This window comes from Dipteris shenzhenensis, chromosome 16 (assembly GCF_047967505.1).
Source record: "Dipteris shenzhenensis isolate YYH24624 ecotype China chromosome 16, Dip_SZ_1.0, whole genome shotgun sequence".
NCBI lineage: Eukaryota > Viridiplantae > Streptophyta > Polypodiopsida > Gleicheniales > Dipteridaceae > Dipteris > Dipteris shenzhenensis.
The window spans coordinates 52,853,990-52,869,764 of record NC_141611.1 but is presented as its reverse complement, the minus strand read 5'-3'; the positions used below and the strand labels follow the sequence as shown (position 1 = coordinate 52,869,764).

The 15,775-nt window shown below is 41.2% G+C and overlaps 1 protein-coding gene across 1 annotated transcript; it reads left to right on the top strand.

Annotated features, from left to right (window-relative positions):
* The first annotated feature begins 399 nt into the window (after positions 1–399).
* On the top strand, positions 400–2,914 carry LOC147893126 (uncharacterized). The gene is made up of 3 exons (XM_087387726.1): positions 400–577; positions 929–1,020; positions 1,129–2,914. Exons 1-3 carry the CDS (start codon positions 466–468, stop codon positions 1,396–1,398), a joined length of 474 nt encoding a protein of 157 aa, XP_087243852.1. The 5' UTR covers positions 400–465; the 3' UTR covers positions 1,399–2,914.
* Positions 2,915–15,775: the final 12,861 nt, after the last annotated feature.

Sequence of the window (15,775 nt, the reverse complement as noted above, 5' to 3'; positions counted from 1 at the left end):
CTACGGTCTCTTCAGCCTGTACATCCCTCTTATCGAGCTTGGCTGCACGGTGCACACCTTGCTTGTACACTTTGATCGCTCTTACTTCGTCTTCACGGACCTAGGTCATCGCAGTACGTCGTCCGGGGGCGCATCTCTTTGTCTGTCTTGTCTCTTGAGGCCATAGATGATTGGAGTGTGAGTGTGGATCAGATGAAAAACCTCCCTTCGGCTGGACAGAGCCGCCACATACCTGTCAGAAGGAAAACCTCCTCATGTATGGTATCAGTTGGACGGAACCGCCTGAACGTCAGTTCCTCGCTCTACTTACTTCATCTCTGAAGGATGACTCACATGAGCAAAAGTTGAGCCCAACACCCGGCCAGTAGTAAATTCAAACTGGGTTTCTCACAACCGTTCTCCTTCCTTCCTCTGTTTCTAATACGACGACGACGCAGCCCGGGGCCTCCCCTCGCAACTTCTAGCATGCGTCCACGAGGATATCAACCGGAAGCGGCCCAGATTTTTAGCTATCTTATCATATCGATGATGATGATGATACATCTCGCCCGATGTTCCCGCCCATTGGAATCTACAGGTATGAATGTGCACATTTACGCGTCTCCTCTTTCTTTCTTACCCCGATCTCTCTCTCTCTCTTTCTCTATTCGCACAGCGAAGTTCTTCTTTTATAATTACGGGGATGTACAGCTATAAATAGAAAATTATAACCTCGATCATGATAGACTACCCACTTGCTGCCTATCGCAATAGGTATTTCGGTAAAGTTCAGTTTCAACTTTCCATATGTCGTAATGTGTAGTTCCATATGCATTATATAGAGCAAACATAAGATGAATTCCTCGGTTCATTTTGACTCAAAACATGGGGCAAGAAAGTTTGATGTCAGATGAACATTTTACTGACAAATATAAGTGGTCACTCGCAGAGACTGATCTGGCTTCTACAGCGGAAAAAGAACTTGGTCCGTCTAGGCGTAGCATCAGCCCGTCCAGGCTTAAACAAGAGGGTGTCTTTGAGGTAAATTATATTCTTCTATTGCTATATTAAAGTTGTCGGAATACGAAGCTCAGGGGTGCATGCTTAAGACAGAACTGATCTGATGCTGGTGTTATTCACTTGATGCAGTATGAACGGGCACCTCCTGCTGGCAAGGTGATTGGTGAGATTCACTCGGATGAAAGAGGAGCTGGCAAGGTGATTGGTCAGATTCACTCGGATGAAATGTCCTCTATTCGAGTTCTAGAAATCGAAGATAGAGCCTCCTTGCGGACGATTTCTAAACGAAACGGGGATTGCGGTACTAAAGAGAGTATCAGTAGGGCTCACTTTTATCTCCTTCATGAAGTGCCATCCGGCCCCAATCCAATCAGCAACTCGGTTCCTGGAAGCAAATAGCTACTATAGGAGTCTGGAGATTTAATCCATGCTCTTCTCATTGTCATCCTCTCCGGCCTAATGTTAGTCTCTTTGCACGGGGCGCGCCCCCGGCCAGCATCTTCGTTTAGCATATTTGCAGCAGCTTAATTAGTCTAGCACTGCAAGCGAAGGCTTTAGTGAAGCTTCGCTGCAGAGGCAGGCACAGGCGGGACAAGCATATCAGATCGGGATTGTAAGGGCCGTTTATAATCCCGTCGAGGTAGTTTATAATTATATATGATTCTTTTTTCAAAACATAATAACAGGAGTGTCGGCTAGATTGGAGGAGAAGTTGGAACTGCTTTCCGATGGCTTGGGAGAGGAAGATACAAGCCACAAGCCTGGTTACTGTTCCCGTAATGGTCAACAACACTGAACAAAGATCTCGGGAATGGGCAGGAGGTCACCTAGTCTTTTGTATGGGCTTCAAGGATGGGGACGGGCCCCGGGGGATGTCTGATCATTCAACGCGGCTTGGAAACTTGTGGCACACAGCTGGGGGACACGATGCTTTCAGTCCCAATCTCGTGAAACTCGAGGCCGCAAGGTAGGCATACGTCTGTCGCAGACAAGTCTTCCATAGGCGGTGTTTCGGGCGAATATCGCAGTCACGAGCGTCGAGAGCAGAAATCTGCAGCAAAGGATCACGAGAAGGATTGTTCGTCGCCCGAACTGTGTAAATCAAGCGCTATTAGCTGAGGCAATCCATTGACGGACCGAAGGGAAGGCGCCATCTCTCTGGTAGGAGGAAGGAAGGATCGAATGGGCTCATCCACCACGGCATCAATTTCATCTTCAGCCTTCATCAACATGTTGATGAGCAATTGGGAGCAGTGCCTCGTTCTCTACAATCTGCAGGTGGCAAGTCGCAATTCTTGGAGGAACATCGCAATGCCCATTTGAGGTTGGTCTTCCGCCGAGAGCTAGCAGAGGCTAGAGCCTCACAAGGTGCCATCGACAACTAGACTAGAGCTGATTGTCGCTCATCAGCAATGTATGAAGCAAGTGGATTGGTTGGAATTCGCAAATCGCAACTACGAAGATGTGCAGAGATCCCGATGCAGTCAGTTCGACAGCTGGGTGGGCTTGAGCGTCACGTATAAGTATTAAGATATGATATCCTTCGTGTTTACCACCATCTTTTTCTTGCATGAGACGAGTTCCTTTTCAACGAGTTTGATTTTTCGTCGCTTACGAGGGAGTGACAATGCAAGAGCTGAGCGGCTTCGATTTGGAAAACATGTCCGTCAAAAGGCAGGAACGAATGGATGTCTGTGATATTTATTCAACGTGATGAAGGAATCATCTACAAACTTGGACAATGAGCAAACCAGGCTATTTGACTCTGACTGTGAGCACGACAAATGTGCTTTGTAAAAGCTTCTAGTATCCATTTAGAAAGGAGTTGGACCATTATGTCTTGTTTTCGGACAAAACTCTTCTCCCTGGGTACCTCACTAGTATCTTTGAAAGCCAATGGATTACAATATTTATATGTCCTTATTGTCTTTGTTTCCCCCCCTCTCTCTCTCTCTTCATTCTTCTCCCATGGGCGACTCCCATCCTAAAAGAATGGCTTTCTTATGAGAAGAATGCTCTCTCTCCCCCTTGTTTTACTAAATCCTTACATTGAAATAAAGCATCCCTTCTTTACTCATGTATTGTCTCATACTTTCATAAACAAGATTTCACTCTTTCAGGCCCCTACTGTTTGAAAGTGAAATTAGAATCCACTTAATATTTGTCAACCGTAGAACATATTATAAATGTGTGCAAAGTCTCCTATCTCCTAATGGATTATTCACGGCCACGTTCATGCTCGTCGTGACTATAATAGTATTGTGAAATGTACAATGTGAGCTAGACCACATTTCCAAAATATATTCATATTAGTAAATGCCAATCTTCCCTAACCTTCTTTTAAATTTTGAGCCATCTCATTCAAAACCATTTAAGCTCTTTGATATTAAAGCATCACCTTCTTGATAATAAGATGGAGGCGTATGCACCAATGTAATGATATTTAAAACGTATATAAGTAAATAGAGCTAAAAGAAAGTTTCTAATAATATATAAGAGGGATGATATATGGTATGGTAAGCACAACATGCATGTCTCATAGTCAATGCAACATTGACTTAGCATGACATCATCTAAGTCGCATCTACGTGTAATTGTCTATGAGCATGACATTTGCATTCTACATCATGTATTACTTTATTGGGAGCACAAATGCCAAAACTTTGTGGTGCTAATTTGCATGTAGGTAGCTAATAAGTTTGTGTGATGTGGCCACGTCAAGGCATACATTTACATACATTTGATTGGTTACCATAAATAGGCAATCTACTACTAAATATAAATAGCAAGTATGATAGTGGAACAACTTGAGGAAAAGTAAAATACATGTAATAGCGAGCTGTGGAAAGTAATGGAGCCGCAATATTAGGGAATACCACATGACTTGAATTCTTTTTGGCCCTACAAGGGTCCTAAGGGATAATGGGTAGTGAGTTGCTAATCAAGGGCCATAGTTTTAAAGTTAGTTCATTTGGTCAATTTGACCTTGCAAATTATGGTTAGTATGAGGCTTAAAGCTGGGTTAGTAGAAGTTTAAGGGCTTCTAATGTGTTTAGGATTTAAGGTTTTTGTTTGCTTGTGGAGGTCCTAAATGCTTTTGCCTTTCATCCTAAAGCTTTTGTCTTTTGTTACGTATTCCTCTCTAAAGATGGAGGCTCTCTTTGTCTCTTGTATGACACCACATTTATATTACTCTTGCCAAAATAAGCACATCCCTAGTTTTATTAAATGGCCCTTCCACCACACACACACACACACACACATACACCTTTTCACCTCTTTTTTCTCCTCTCTTTCACTCATCTACCTTTCTCGATATTCCTTCACCTTCACTTGCTTTTTCTCTTTTCCTTTCCTTCCAATTTACACCTATCGTTTCCTTTCACAAGTTATTTGAAACATTTCTTGAGCTACTTACACTTGAATTATAATGACACTCCAAAAGGCAGGGCCATAGTGGGATCCCCACCTTGTTTTAAATGGATTCTTTGGGTTATATTTATGAGAATTTACTTGTTTTAATGCAATGCATAAAAAGAACTATTTTGCTATCAAATAATTAAAATGTTTTGGTAAAAAACTTGATTCATGATTGGAATAAACATTATAGGTAAGAACATTGAAAATTTGATGATGTCATTTAGTTATACTAGAAAATAAGTTAAACTATAACCTATAGATTGTCTTTGTGCTAGTAGTGCCCATTCATTATTAGTTGTCCCAAACCACTTCAAAAATTACACTTTTTGAAAAATGTGTTGTAAATAGGATTATTTGTTTCAAAGAATGTGACACATTAAAAATCAAATGATGGCACCTTAGAAACAATGTCTAGGTTATGCAAGAGGTCGACATAAACTAATCTTGACTATTGGATCAATAAAGTAGAATTTACCTAACAAATCTACATAAGCCTAAAGAATTTGGTGGATGATCATCGAACAGATTACAATAATACACATATGTGACAGTCACTCATTCTCTCCAAGAAATAGGTCAAGAGACCAAAATTTTGAAAGACACCTCAATACTCCATAAGCTAAGTAGATAGCATGACCAATAAAAATCAAACAAACGTCTAGATTTTAATTTCACTTTATTGCGAAAAAGAATTGTAATTATAAGAAATTAACTTAACATGCTATTCAACAATTTTGGACTTTCTTGCTTCATTTAGAATAGTCACCTCCACTCAATATTGACTTGGTAAACTTTTAAATTGTACCGATTTGCAAGCTACCTCCACATGTATATGGCCTAGTAAATCTAGCAAATTTGTAAAGTAGTAAGCCAGAATCAATAATGATCTAGAAAACTCAAAATTTGATTCAATTGTAACACTATGAAACTCATCTCTACATATTTCTTTAGTGTTTGCTGGTAATAATATGATAACATATGCATAGATGTATAATCATGACTTAAAAAAGTAATTTAAAGAGTTTCTTGAATTCAACATATAGGCAATGTAGAGCTGCAGCATTTGTTTGACATATATATTATGTGATATAGAGGTTTTTTATTTTTTATAAATGAGACAAATCACATTATAACAAATCACCCAATGTTCAAATTAGTCTCCACATGGATATTTAATTGTACTTTGGGGGTTAAATCCCATTGGTGACTATCTCCATATGTCTTCTCTCACCACAATGTTGAAAATGGCACACACTAGTAGGATCCTCACATCTAAACCCTCTTTTAGAGTGAATATCTATTTTAGAAAAAAAAATTAGCATTTGTAAATTTAAAAAAAAATCTAACAAACCTATAACTTCAAACTTACAATTCGAAATCCTAGTGAGCTTTTTAACACAAATTAAAAGAGGTTGTGTTGCCTCCAACCTATTGCTTCAGCGACAAACTGGGGTGCAAGACAATCTCTTTCTCGTATTAAGAGATTTTGTTGATTTAAGAAAAAGTGGTGTTTTACTCCAAGGTGTTGCTTGAGCAATAGGTTTCATGCAATACAAGATAGAGACCACCTGTGGATTGAGAGATGAGATGAGTTGAGGTGGGCAAGAACCTCTTGCTCAAATCAAGAGGTTTGTTGGTTTAAGCAACAAGTTGTATTTACTCCAAAGTATTGCTTGAGCAACATATTGCATGCAACACAATGTAGAGATAACCTCTTGCTTTAGCAATACATTTGGGTGCTACACAATCCCTTGCAAACGTAGTAATTTAATTAAGTAACAAGTTATGTTTCAATTCAAAGTGTTGCTTAAGTAACAAGCTACACGCAACACAACATAGAGACAATCTATTGCATGAGCAACAAGTTGGGTGCAACACAAGAGATTTTATTAATTTAAGCAACAAGTTGTGTTTTTCTCCAAAGTATTGCTTGAGCAACACATTGCATGAAACACAAAGTAGAGCCAACATATTGCATGAGCAATTAGTTGATATAATATAATGTATCGCTCATTATATCGGAAAAAAGACATAACCACAATTCATTCTATCTACGAGAAATATGGTCAGTGCCACAAGAGCACCTTGACGAAGGGAGATGGCACTTATAGTCTTGAACTTTTCTTGAATTCTTTAATTTCAAATTGTTCTTATCAAATAGAGTTCTCTAGAATGCTTCCCACCCAATGCTTACATGTGGATTACTCCCACAATGCCATGTGTCCTACAAAGGAGATTATCACATTAGCCCTCTCATAGGCCTACTTGTGCACTCTTCCATTTGTACCTAGACATAGGGGTGCTTCTAAGTCTTAGCCCTTATTATTACAAGTATTATCAAGCCTTCTTTTATCCCCTTATACTATGGTTTAGTATTACAATTGTCCCTTCCCCTTAAGAAATGTTTATGCCCTCAAAAACAAAATTCCCAAACCCCTTCTGGACATTGCAAACTCACCCTTTCCCAAGTTGAACTCTCTTCAAGCCTATGCTTTCATTTAACTATACATTCTTGATATATTGTATGAAAATTTCCCCTCTTGTCTATCTTAAAAAATTATTATTCATGTGGAAGAAAATTGAATGCATGTTTAATGAGTTTAGCTATGATTTTTTCCAGTGAGCTTGTCAGTCATCTCCTAATTTGCTTTTAAAAGCTTACTTACATCAGAAACTAGATTTACTCTACATCCTTTTGGTAGCTTAAAGGCTATCTTTTAAGCAATTCATCTAGTTATCTTAAGTATTAGGACTAGAGCACAATACCTAGGAAATAAATTTGGGCATTCACCCTTCTTTAGGGCCCTTTCTAAAGATTCTAGCACCCTAAGATAGACTTTCTCTTAATCTTCAAACTCCAACTTTCTATTGTGTGGGTTTGTATAGCTTCTTACTATATTTTGGTTCTTTATAATGGTATCCTTACCTAACTTAAGCATTTGATTCAAAATTGAAGAAACTATTTGGCTACTCAAATGTTCTCTTTTTGAGTCTTACTACAATTAGGGCTCTAGGTTGAAATCCATACATCATCATGAATGGATTAAAGCCTATTGTTGAATGTTTGGACTATTGTATGTGATTCTAATATGGGTAAATTATATTCCTAATTATTCTTTCCTTTTACTTACATATTATTGAAGCATAAACCCAACTACCTGATTGACCCTTTTAGTTTGATAATCAATATGTGGATGATCTACAATCTCTCTACAATGTTGATATTCAAAACAGTTTTGAAAGTAACTACTTGATTGACCCTTTTAGTTTGACAATCAATATGTGGATGATCTACAATCTCTCTATAATGTTGATATTCAAACAGTTTTAACCTCATAAAAGTAGTCCTCCAAAAATAAATATTAAATGTGAAATCTTGATCACTAATGATACCAGCTAGTAGCATATGCTCCATAAATAGCTTTGCTAATTTGGGGATTTAACCCATCATTGGTTGGAAAGAGTGGGATCATCTTGTAGTCTCTCCATTTGAAAGCACCTCTTGAATACTATTTGCAATAGGTCCCAAGTGGCTCTTTCTTCCACTAGGAGGTCTAGGTACCATTCTGAGGCTTCACCAGTTAAGGCCATGGGGAACCAGACAACCTTGGTTTCATTGGATTGATCTCCACCCGCTCAGCATGCGGCATCAAAATGTTGGGGAAATTGGGTTGGATCGCCCCTACTATTATATTTGGAAAGTTCGAGGTTGCCTAGGGGGCCCCTTAGCGCCTACCTTGATTGTTATTATTGTTGCCAAAATTGTTGCGATCAAAGAAATTGTTCTCCTTCGTATCAAGGTCAAGAACCCCATCATCGCAAGCAACGGCGCTTGGCCATGTTGTGTTGTGGAGGAGTCAAAGTGATTTCTTGAATTTAGGGGGGGAATCGGGGTAGAGGATTGTTGGAGGCGTTGGTCGCAGTGGAGTTATATGTGGATTTGGCAAGTGTTGGTGTCAGAGGCATTGGTCGAAGCATAGCTACACGCAGATTTGGTGAGAGGTGCAAGAGGTGTCTCTACCGTCGCAAGTGCAGGGTTGTGTTAGGAGGGTTAGAGATGCATTAGTGTTGTAGGGACCGTCGTCTTAATAATATGCCTAGGATTGTCCCACGTGTGTAGGGAAATGTGCCAGTGCAGACGGAGAGTCAATCAGAGGTCACGATGGAAATATATGAGCGAAGTAGTACAAAAAGAGGCCCACACAGGGGCACAAATTATGAGTACTAGGGATGCCAAATTTGTGTACAATGAGCTAGAAAAATGCCCTGTAGCATGGTGTTTCTGTGTTTGAAACCATGGTTCAAATGGGGTCCAGTTTGGTTGCCAAATGGATTAGTTTCGATGCGTTAAAGTAAGGGTAAAATGGGGCCTTTTTGTGCATGTGTGTATGGGGGGTTCCTTGGTCAAAGGTTTGGTGTAAATAGGCTTTAAGTCCAATTGAGGGAACTGGACTAGGGTAGTCCCAATTAGTGTAACTAGCCTATTAGCCTAACTGTCTAGTTACTTTAACTAGACAATAACTATGACTAATAGTTAGTGTAAACTAATTTAACCTAAACTAATTGTGATTAACACTAACCAAATAACAATCCACCTAATCTAACTCAGCTAACCTACCTAACAATAGTTAATCTAATTGACAATGGTTAGGTTAGCGTTAACCTAACCTACCTCTAAGTCTAACTAATTGTAGTTAGTGTACTAACTGAGTTAATTCAAACCTAACCCAATGCTAACCTAACCTAGGTTAGTTCTTAGGTTAGTTTAAGTTTAGGGTTTTTTTTTTCAAGAAGAAGGGGGGGTGGGCAGCTAAGGTGGGGGTTGGGGTGGAGATGTAGGAGGGGGGGAGGGTCGCAAAAGGAGAGGTGGGGGTGGATATGAAGGAGCGAGGGTAGGGACTATTGGAGGAGGTGGCCTTGGAGGCCTGGTGGCTGAGGGCTACGTTGGCGGCGGGCAGGCACCATTGCCTGGATAGTGGGCTAACCGCCCATGGGCAACCAAGGCTCTAAGGCCTTTTAGTTATAATGAGTGAGGGGGGAACGAGGGCAGGTGGGTGGTGGGGGGGGGGGGAGGGGAGGGGAGAGGAGAAGGGGGGGTGGAGGGGATGGAAAGGGGGGGGGGCGGGGGAGGGGAAGGGGGGGGGGGAAGGGGGGGGTAGATGGAAGGGGTGGAGAGGAGGGGGGGCGGGGGGGGGGGGGGGGGGAGGGGATGGGGGGGGGAGGGGGGAATGGCGATGGAGAAAAAATGACGGACAGAAAACTTTAACGGAAATGCAAAGGGAGGAAGAGACGGTCACCTTAATGCTCTTCAAGTCTTTCTCGATGTAATAGGATTGTTGAGGGCGAATGGATCGAGGGTGGATGGCTAGGTTATCATTGCTACGAGAAGGGCTTAAAATAACTCATTGTGTGAGGATGGGAGTAGGGTGGTGGTCGATGGAGAGGGAGGAGGATCTTGCATAGGGCTCGGAATGGGAAAGAGGATGGAGGCTAGATGTGAAAGAAGAAGAATGAGGGGGTGGAGTGGGTTTTTATGGGAATGGGTGTAGGGTTAGGGTCAAACCCTAAACTCTTTCCCGGCCATAACTTTTCATGGTTAGCATGGATCGCTCTTTTGTAAAAAGGTGAAATGATCAAAATTGCAAGCTCTACGCATTCGTGTCCATTAACTAGCCTGATTTTTTTTTCAAGTGGCTTCTTTTTAAGAAATAAAGAGAATTTCTTAAGGTAGTAACCCAAGGTTGATGCTTGGGGTTGATATGTTTGGCTAGAGTTGGAAAAAAAATTTACTCTCCTTGCCCTTGAGTGTTATGTTTGTGAAAGTTTGTAGTAACTCATTTTTTACACATACTTGCGTATGTTTACTTGTTACTTGAGATGCTAGTCTCCTCGATAGCAGCACCAAATGTTGGCTCTTTCCTATGGCTTTCACAAGAAGAGTAGAGTATTCTTAGTATGCAGGGTTCCGAGGGTTTTTGTCACCTACAGATATATCGGTGTTGTCATTTGTAGTATAAGTGTAGCTTAGGACCTCGAGTCATATTCCAGTGAGAGATGTAGGCTTAAATGTGGTAAGCAAACATTGTGGATGCATGTGTGAAAGGAACATGCATCATCATGGTTGGGGTAATGAAGGCTTTCACCTTCATTGGGGGTTGAAGGGTTAAGGAGGAGTTTAAGGGTTAGAGGGAGGTTCATGGTTTAGAGGGAGTTCCAGAGTTGTGCAAGGAAGCATGGACACTCGAGACAATTGCATGGAATACCAAAGTAGAACTCAACACAATGCCCCAAAGAGTGTGGGCTTCATTCCATTATGAGGTGTTTATACAAGTTGGAGAGCTTCTCTCTCTGCATGTAGGAATTGTAAGACATTCTCTCTCTACATGTAGAACTTGCATATAGAAGCTGCATGTAGGAGTTGCAATTTGCATGTAGGAGTTGCATGTAGAGCTCGCATGTTGCATCTTGCATATAGGAGTTACATGTAGGAGTTCATGTGGAACTCGTATGTAGAACATGCATGTAGGACTTGCATGTAGAACATGCATGTAGGAGCTGCGAGTAGAACTTGCATGTTGAGGATTCCTAAGAGATATTATTCCTAGCCTTACGCAAGTACAAGTAGAGCTTTACCGCTCATCTGTACACACACTTTGTACTACCTAAGTCCATGTTGGCATAGAGACAACACTTTGCCAATGGTAGTGGTTAACTATAACATTTCCCCATGGTTCACCATAAATAATGGACATTTGATGTAGCATTTATTGCCCCAAGGAAGTATAAGGTAAAGAACATGGAAGATTTGCAAAGTTTGTGGAATGTCTTTCAAGTCTATGACACCTCAAGGCCAAATAGCATTAATGTGGACTATGCACATTAACTATGCACGAGTATCCCGGATTGACCAAGGGGAACATTAATGTGGACTATGCACAAGTATCCAAGATTGCATGATTGCTCAAGTACATATTACAACAAATGGTTGCTTTGTTTTCCAACTCATGAATCATGGATGTTGTACGATGATTCATGTTATTATTTTCAAGATTCAATAGTTTAGGGTATTTTGTTTGCCCTTCATGTGGAGATAGTTTACACAATCACCACTCAAAAAGATAGGCAAGGTTGTGTATGTATCATAAGAGATTTGGATCTCCCATATTGTGTGCATAAAAGATTTGGAAATCTTGAGGAGGCTGAGATAGGGATCGGTTTAAACTTTTGATGGTTCTTGACAAATCCTTTGTATTTTTTACTCTTCTTGGAAACATTTGTAAGGCATGTACCATTTTCATCCCATGCATATATTCAAGAATGTCAAAAAATTCCATGGAATTATATGATTGGTGATATATATGTGTTGAAATCCCACGAAGGCCTAAAGAAGGTGGGAATGAAGAGGAGCTTGTGGCAAAAAATAACAAGAGGCTTAGTGATGTCCTCGAAAAAAAAAGTTGGTAGATATCCTTTAAAAAAAGCAAAAAACTTCCATTAAGTCGTTAAGGATTGAAGCCATTGAAGCTATATGTTTAATTGAGAAAGTATTCGAACGAATAGTAAGGATATCCAATTGTGTTTCATCATGCCCCTAATTATATAAGGACTTTTTTATTGAATGAATGCATTTTTTTGGAAAGATTCATGAAGGTATTGAAAGGTACATAAGGCAGGCAAGACTAGAGGGTAGCACAGTGGAAGGATGGATCATGCAAGAGTCAAAGTTTTGTGTTACTAAGTTTTTATTGCAACTTAATCCATCCATGCCTTGAATATAAAACAATTTTTATTGCAACTTAATCCATCCATGCCTTGACCATGAAATATTAGAGACCATCCAAAGATAGAGGGAGAGATTGCATAAGGAAAGGGAAAGAAAAGAAAGAATCTAATCTTGTCCTTGGAACTACAAGTCAACATCTTTTGTTTATATAATTGTGAGGGAATGGATTGGAAGATAAGAGGAGGAAACATGACAATGAAAGTGTGATAGGAGGGCTTTCAGCAAAGGAATTGGAGGTGGACTTATCCCCAAAGTTATCTACAATGCCGCTTTATGCACTATGGAATGGTTAGAAGGAGCTCATGGAGGCCGAGCGAAATGAGGAGGACATAATAAATAGAGAAGGAGAATCTCCATGGGGTTGTGATCTCTAGGTCTATAGGCATAACACTACTTTTATGTGTTTTTCCCCCCTGGAAATGATGACTTTTTATATTAAAAGGTTCTCTGCCCTAGTACACCAACATCAATAGATTCATCTCGAAAAAGAACAAAGCATTGCTAAATCCATATGTTCCACAAGGCTTGTACACACATAACGATCCAATTTCTCAGCATTCAGCTAGGCACATCCCTTGGAAGAATGTGTGAGCATAATGGAAAGGCACATACAAAATTTGATTGTGAATCACATTCCAAACATTGATTGGTTGTTTGCAATTCATGACTAGATGGGGAATGTCCTCAAGCTCCTTTTGCATCTTTTGTGTTTACCATCCCCCTGACCGATCCTCCTGGCCCTTTTGGTTGTCCACATGTCTTTATGCACTATTAGCCATAATAGGCACGATTTTTTTTAAAGCTTCTTTTTGTCCCACATTTTTTCAAACTTGACTTCCCATTTCTTTGCTTAGTCTTTCCTAAACCACTTTCGATTAAGGTGGGTAATCAGTTCATCTTGATATTCATCTATGATACGTATAGGGAATAGTTGGTTTCTACCTGCTAATCTAAATTCTTTGATTTCAATTCTTTGCTTGCCCCCATCCACGCCAGAGTTTCATTTCTAGAGGTTTTGTCTTTATTTGATCAGGATTAAGTCAAAATGATGAAGTTTGAACATTCTCCTCAACTCCTCTTTGCTCTTCCACATTCTTTTCATCCTATCCCAAGCAACATCTCAATCCTTTTTTGTTCAGTCTGAGTGCACACTTGATTGTTGTATTATTGATTAAAAATTATCCCAAGATAATAGATAACCAGATTGAGTCTAGGCTACCGAGCATGCCAGTTTTCCTAGTGAACCCTTTCCATATTAGAAAAAGTTTAAGAGCTTCCCACGCTTTCCACATACCCTTCCATAGCTCTGAGCCTTTTGCTAAACAAGGCTCCTTATTGCTGAAAATAGCTATCCCTTCTGGTAGTGCCTTCCAATGTTTGCATCTCGCCATTCCACCAAAGGCAGCTTGCCAAATCCCAGCAATTTGTCCTTAACATGTGGGAGCTAGAAGAAAAGCGATGTGCCTTGAACCAAGACTTTATTGTTTTGCCATCTCCCTAATCCAATTTTAGGAAGATCTATTTATGATCCGGCAATGGAAGAATGGAAAAGCTTGTAACTTTGCACATAATTGATTCTTCATAGATTGCTTTGGATAAGCAGACTCTATCAATCCTAGCTTTCCTGTGATTGGCTCCACACTTATTATTGGTCCAGGTAAAGGTGGTTTCCTCTGAAATATCAATCAGTTCTGCAAAATCTCTGACCTCCTACCAGAATCTTGCTTCACTCCCCGGATAACAATGCCTTTTTTTTTTTCAAGACAAAGCAAATTCATTAATGCTTGAAAAAACCATACAACCAGCTTCCAATAGGATCCATCGATGAAAAACACAGAAAAGAACCATTTGCCACCTATAAGAACAATCATTTGTATTCAGATCTCAGGGCTCATCACCTATAGAGAGTCCAAAACAGGAGCTATCAACCATATTGGTGGTCTATATGGCCAATGAATGCCCCTCGTGGAAGGGGTGTAGAAAACTCCTACTAGCCATGTCTAGCAGAAGTGCTCCTGCCTCTCGACATTGGCTCTTGAGCCTCGAGTACGGCACTCCCAAATGGCATGCAATGTGAAGATAATATCCTACTAGATGGCTACTAGAGTAGTCGTTGGGGGGATTGATTGGCCCCCTATCACCTTCCTCCATCTAGTCACCCATATATTCTAGGTAGTGATGCTAGAGATGGTCTCCTAAACACCATCCTCCGAGAGAGCTGGTGCCCATGCAATGTGTGCACAGTGTGCCTGTGAAGGGGCAGCAGTGCCTAGTAAGGGGTTAGTGCCACTGATGATGTGGTAGGTTGACCAATCAAAGATGACATGGAAGATGACATGGACAAAGTTGATGTGGAATGCTGACTTGGTTAAGGTGATAAGATGGCATAGATGATGTGGATGATGACGTGTGGTGGCATGAATGGGTGGGTTAAACTGCGTTATGGATCTCAATTCGAGAAACCTACTATCCCATGTATCTTGTAAGCAGACGTGGCAGGGTCGATCGTAAACGCTCTGCATGCTAACAACAATCATAAGGGCCACCAACCAAATCCGTTGTGCAGCAAGGCAGCCCCAAAGACACTGCAGGCTGGTCTCCAAAACTCCATCCTCACAACCAGTGCATCTGCCACCATCAATCTGCATTTGCTCTAGCCAGGGGTTGATGGGAAAACTCCCATGCACCAACAACCAAAAGAAGTAAGAGATCTTCCACGAGCGCAAACTCGTCCAAAGGCGGGACCAAAATCAGCCTATGACCTCTCTTGGGACATCTTGCTCTAGCCAATGGCGCTCCCTTGAAGGGAACCATGTTGTTGCCTCTAGTTGTAGATGATGCCCGATGCAAGTGGTATATGAGAAGAAGGAGATCTCCTCTATCCGGTCGAGGTGCCCTATGCAGGTGGGCCTAAACCACTGCTCCCTTGGGTCCCACTAAATGTCACATAAGGGTCTGCCCTCCCAAATCCAAAGGTGCCACACTACTCCCTCTTGGGTCGATAAGATGATGGAGGGATCGATGTATTAAGTCCTACACAATCCTAACCCTTTGCCACCACTCCAGGTCCGCTAGGTCCACCTTTGTCTCCTCCTCCAAGCTCCATCTCCGACTCATCTTTCAATGAGCCTCCCAATCCCACCCGATAGAAACGAGACTAGGGGGAACAAGAGACTCTCTAAAAAATTGATGAGGGTGTGCAAGCAGAGCTAGGCATGCCGAAAGACAACAAAGAGTGGAGAAGTATTTGGCCGGTCCCCTATTCCACTGTGCCCATCCGACATGAGTCCACTACCACAGCATGCACCCCTCTAGGTCTCTGACATCTGGGTGCCAAATGGAGAGGCTGCCTCTCAAACTCCTCTCTGTAAGACGGCCTAGCTCGTATGAGTCCTCCTACCAAACTCTGCCACACTTTGTAGAGACTCTATATCAACAGAGAGCCCTTCCCTATCAACGGAGCCTCAGAGAAGATCCACCTATAGGACTGTTGCCACTATGTCCCACTGCAAGTCGTGTTCCCAAGAAGCCCCCGCTAGAGTAGGAACTTCCAATGTTCTACACCTGAGTAAG

What these genes read in the sequence shown, in the direction of transcription:
- LOC147893126 (XM_087387726.1), top strand. Translation starts at nt 466, where the DNA reads ATGCGTCCACGAGGATATCAACCGGAAGCGGCCCAGATTTTTAGCTAT. An exon ending in CCGCCCATTGGAATCTACAG is followed by an intron (nt 578 to 928) that starts GTATGAATGTGC and finishes GGTCACTCGCAG; the next exon opens with AGACTGATCTGGCTTCTACA. An exon ending in AACAAGAGGGTGTCTTTGAG is followed by an intron (nt 1,021 to 1,128) that starts GTAAATTATATT and finishes CACTTGATGCAG; the next exon opens with TATGAACGGGCACCTCCTGC.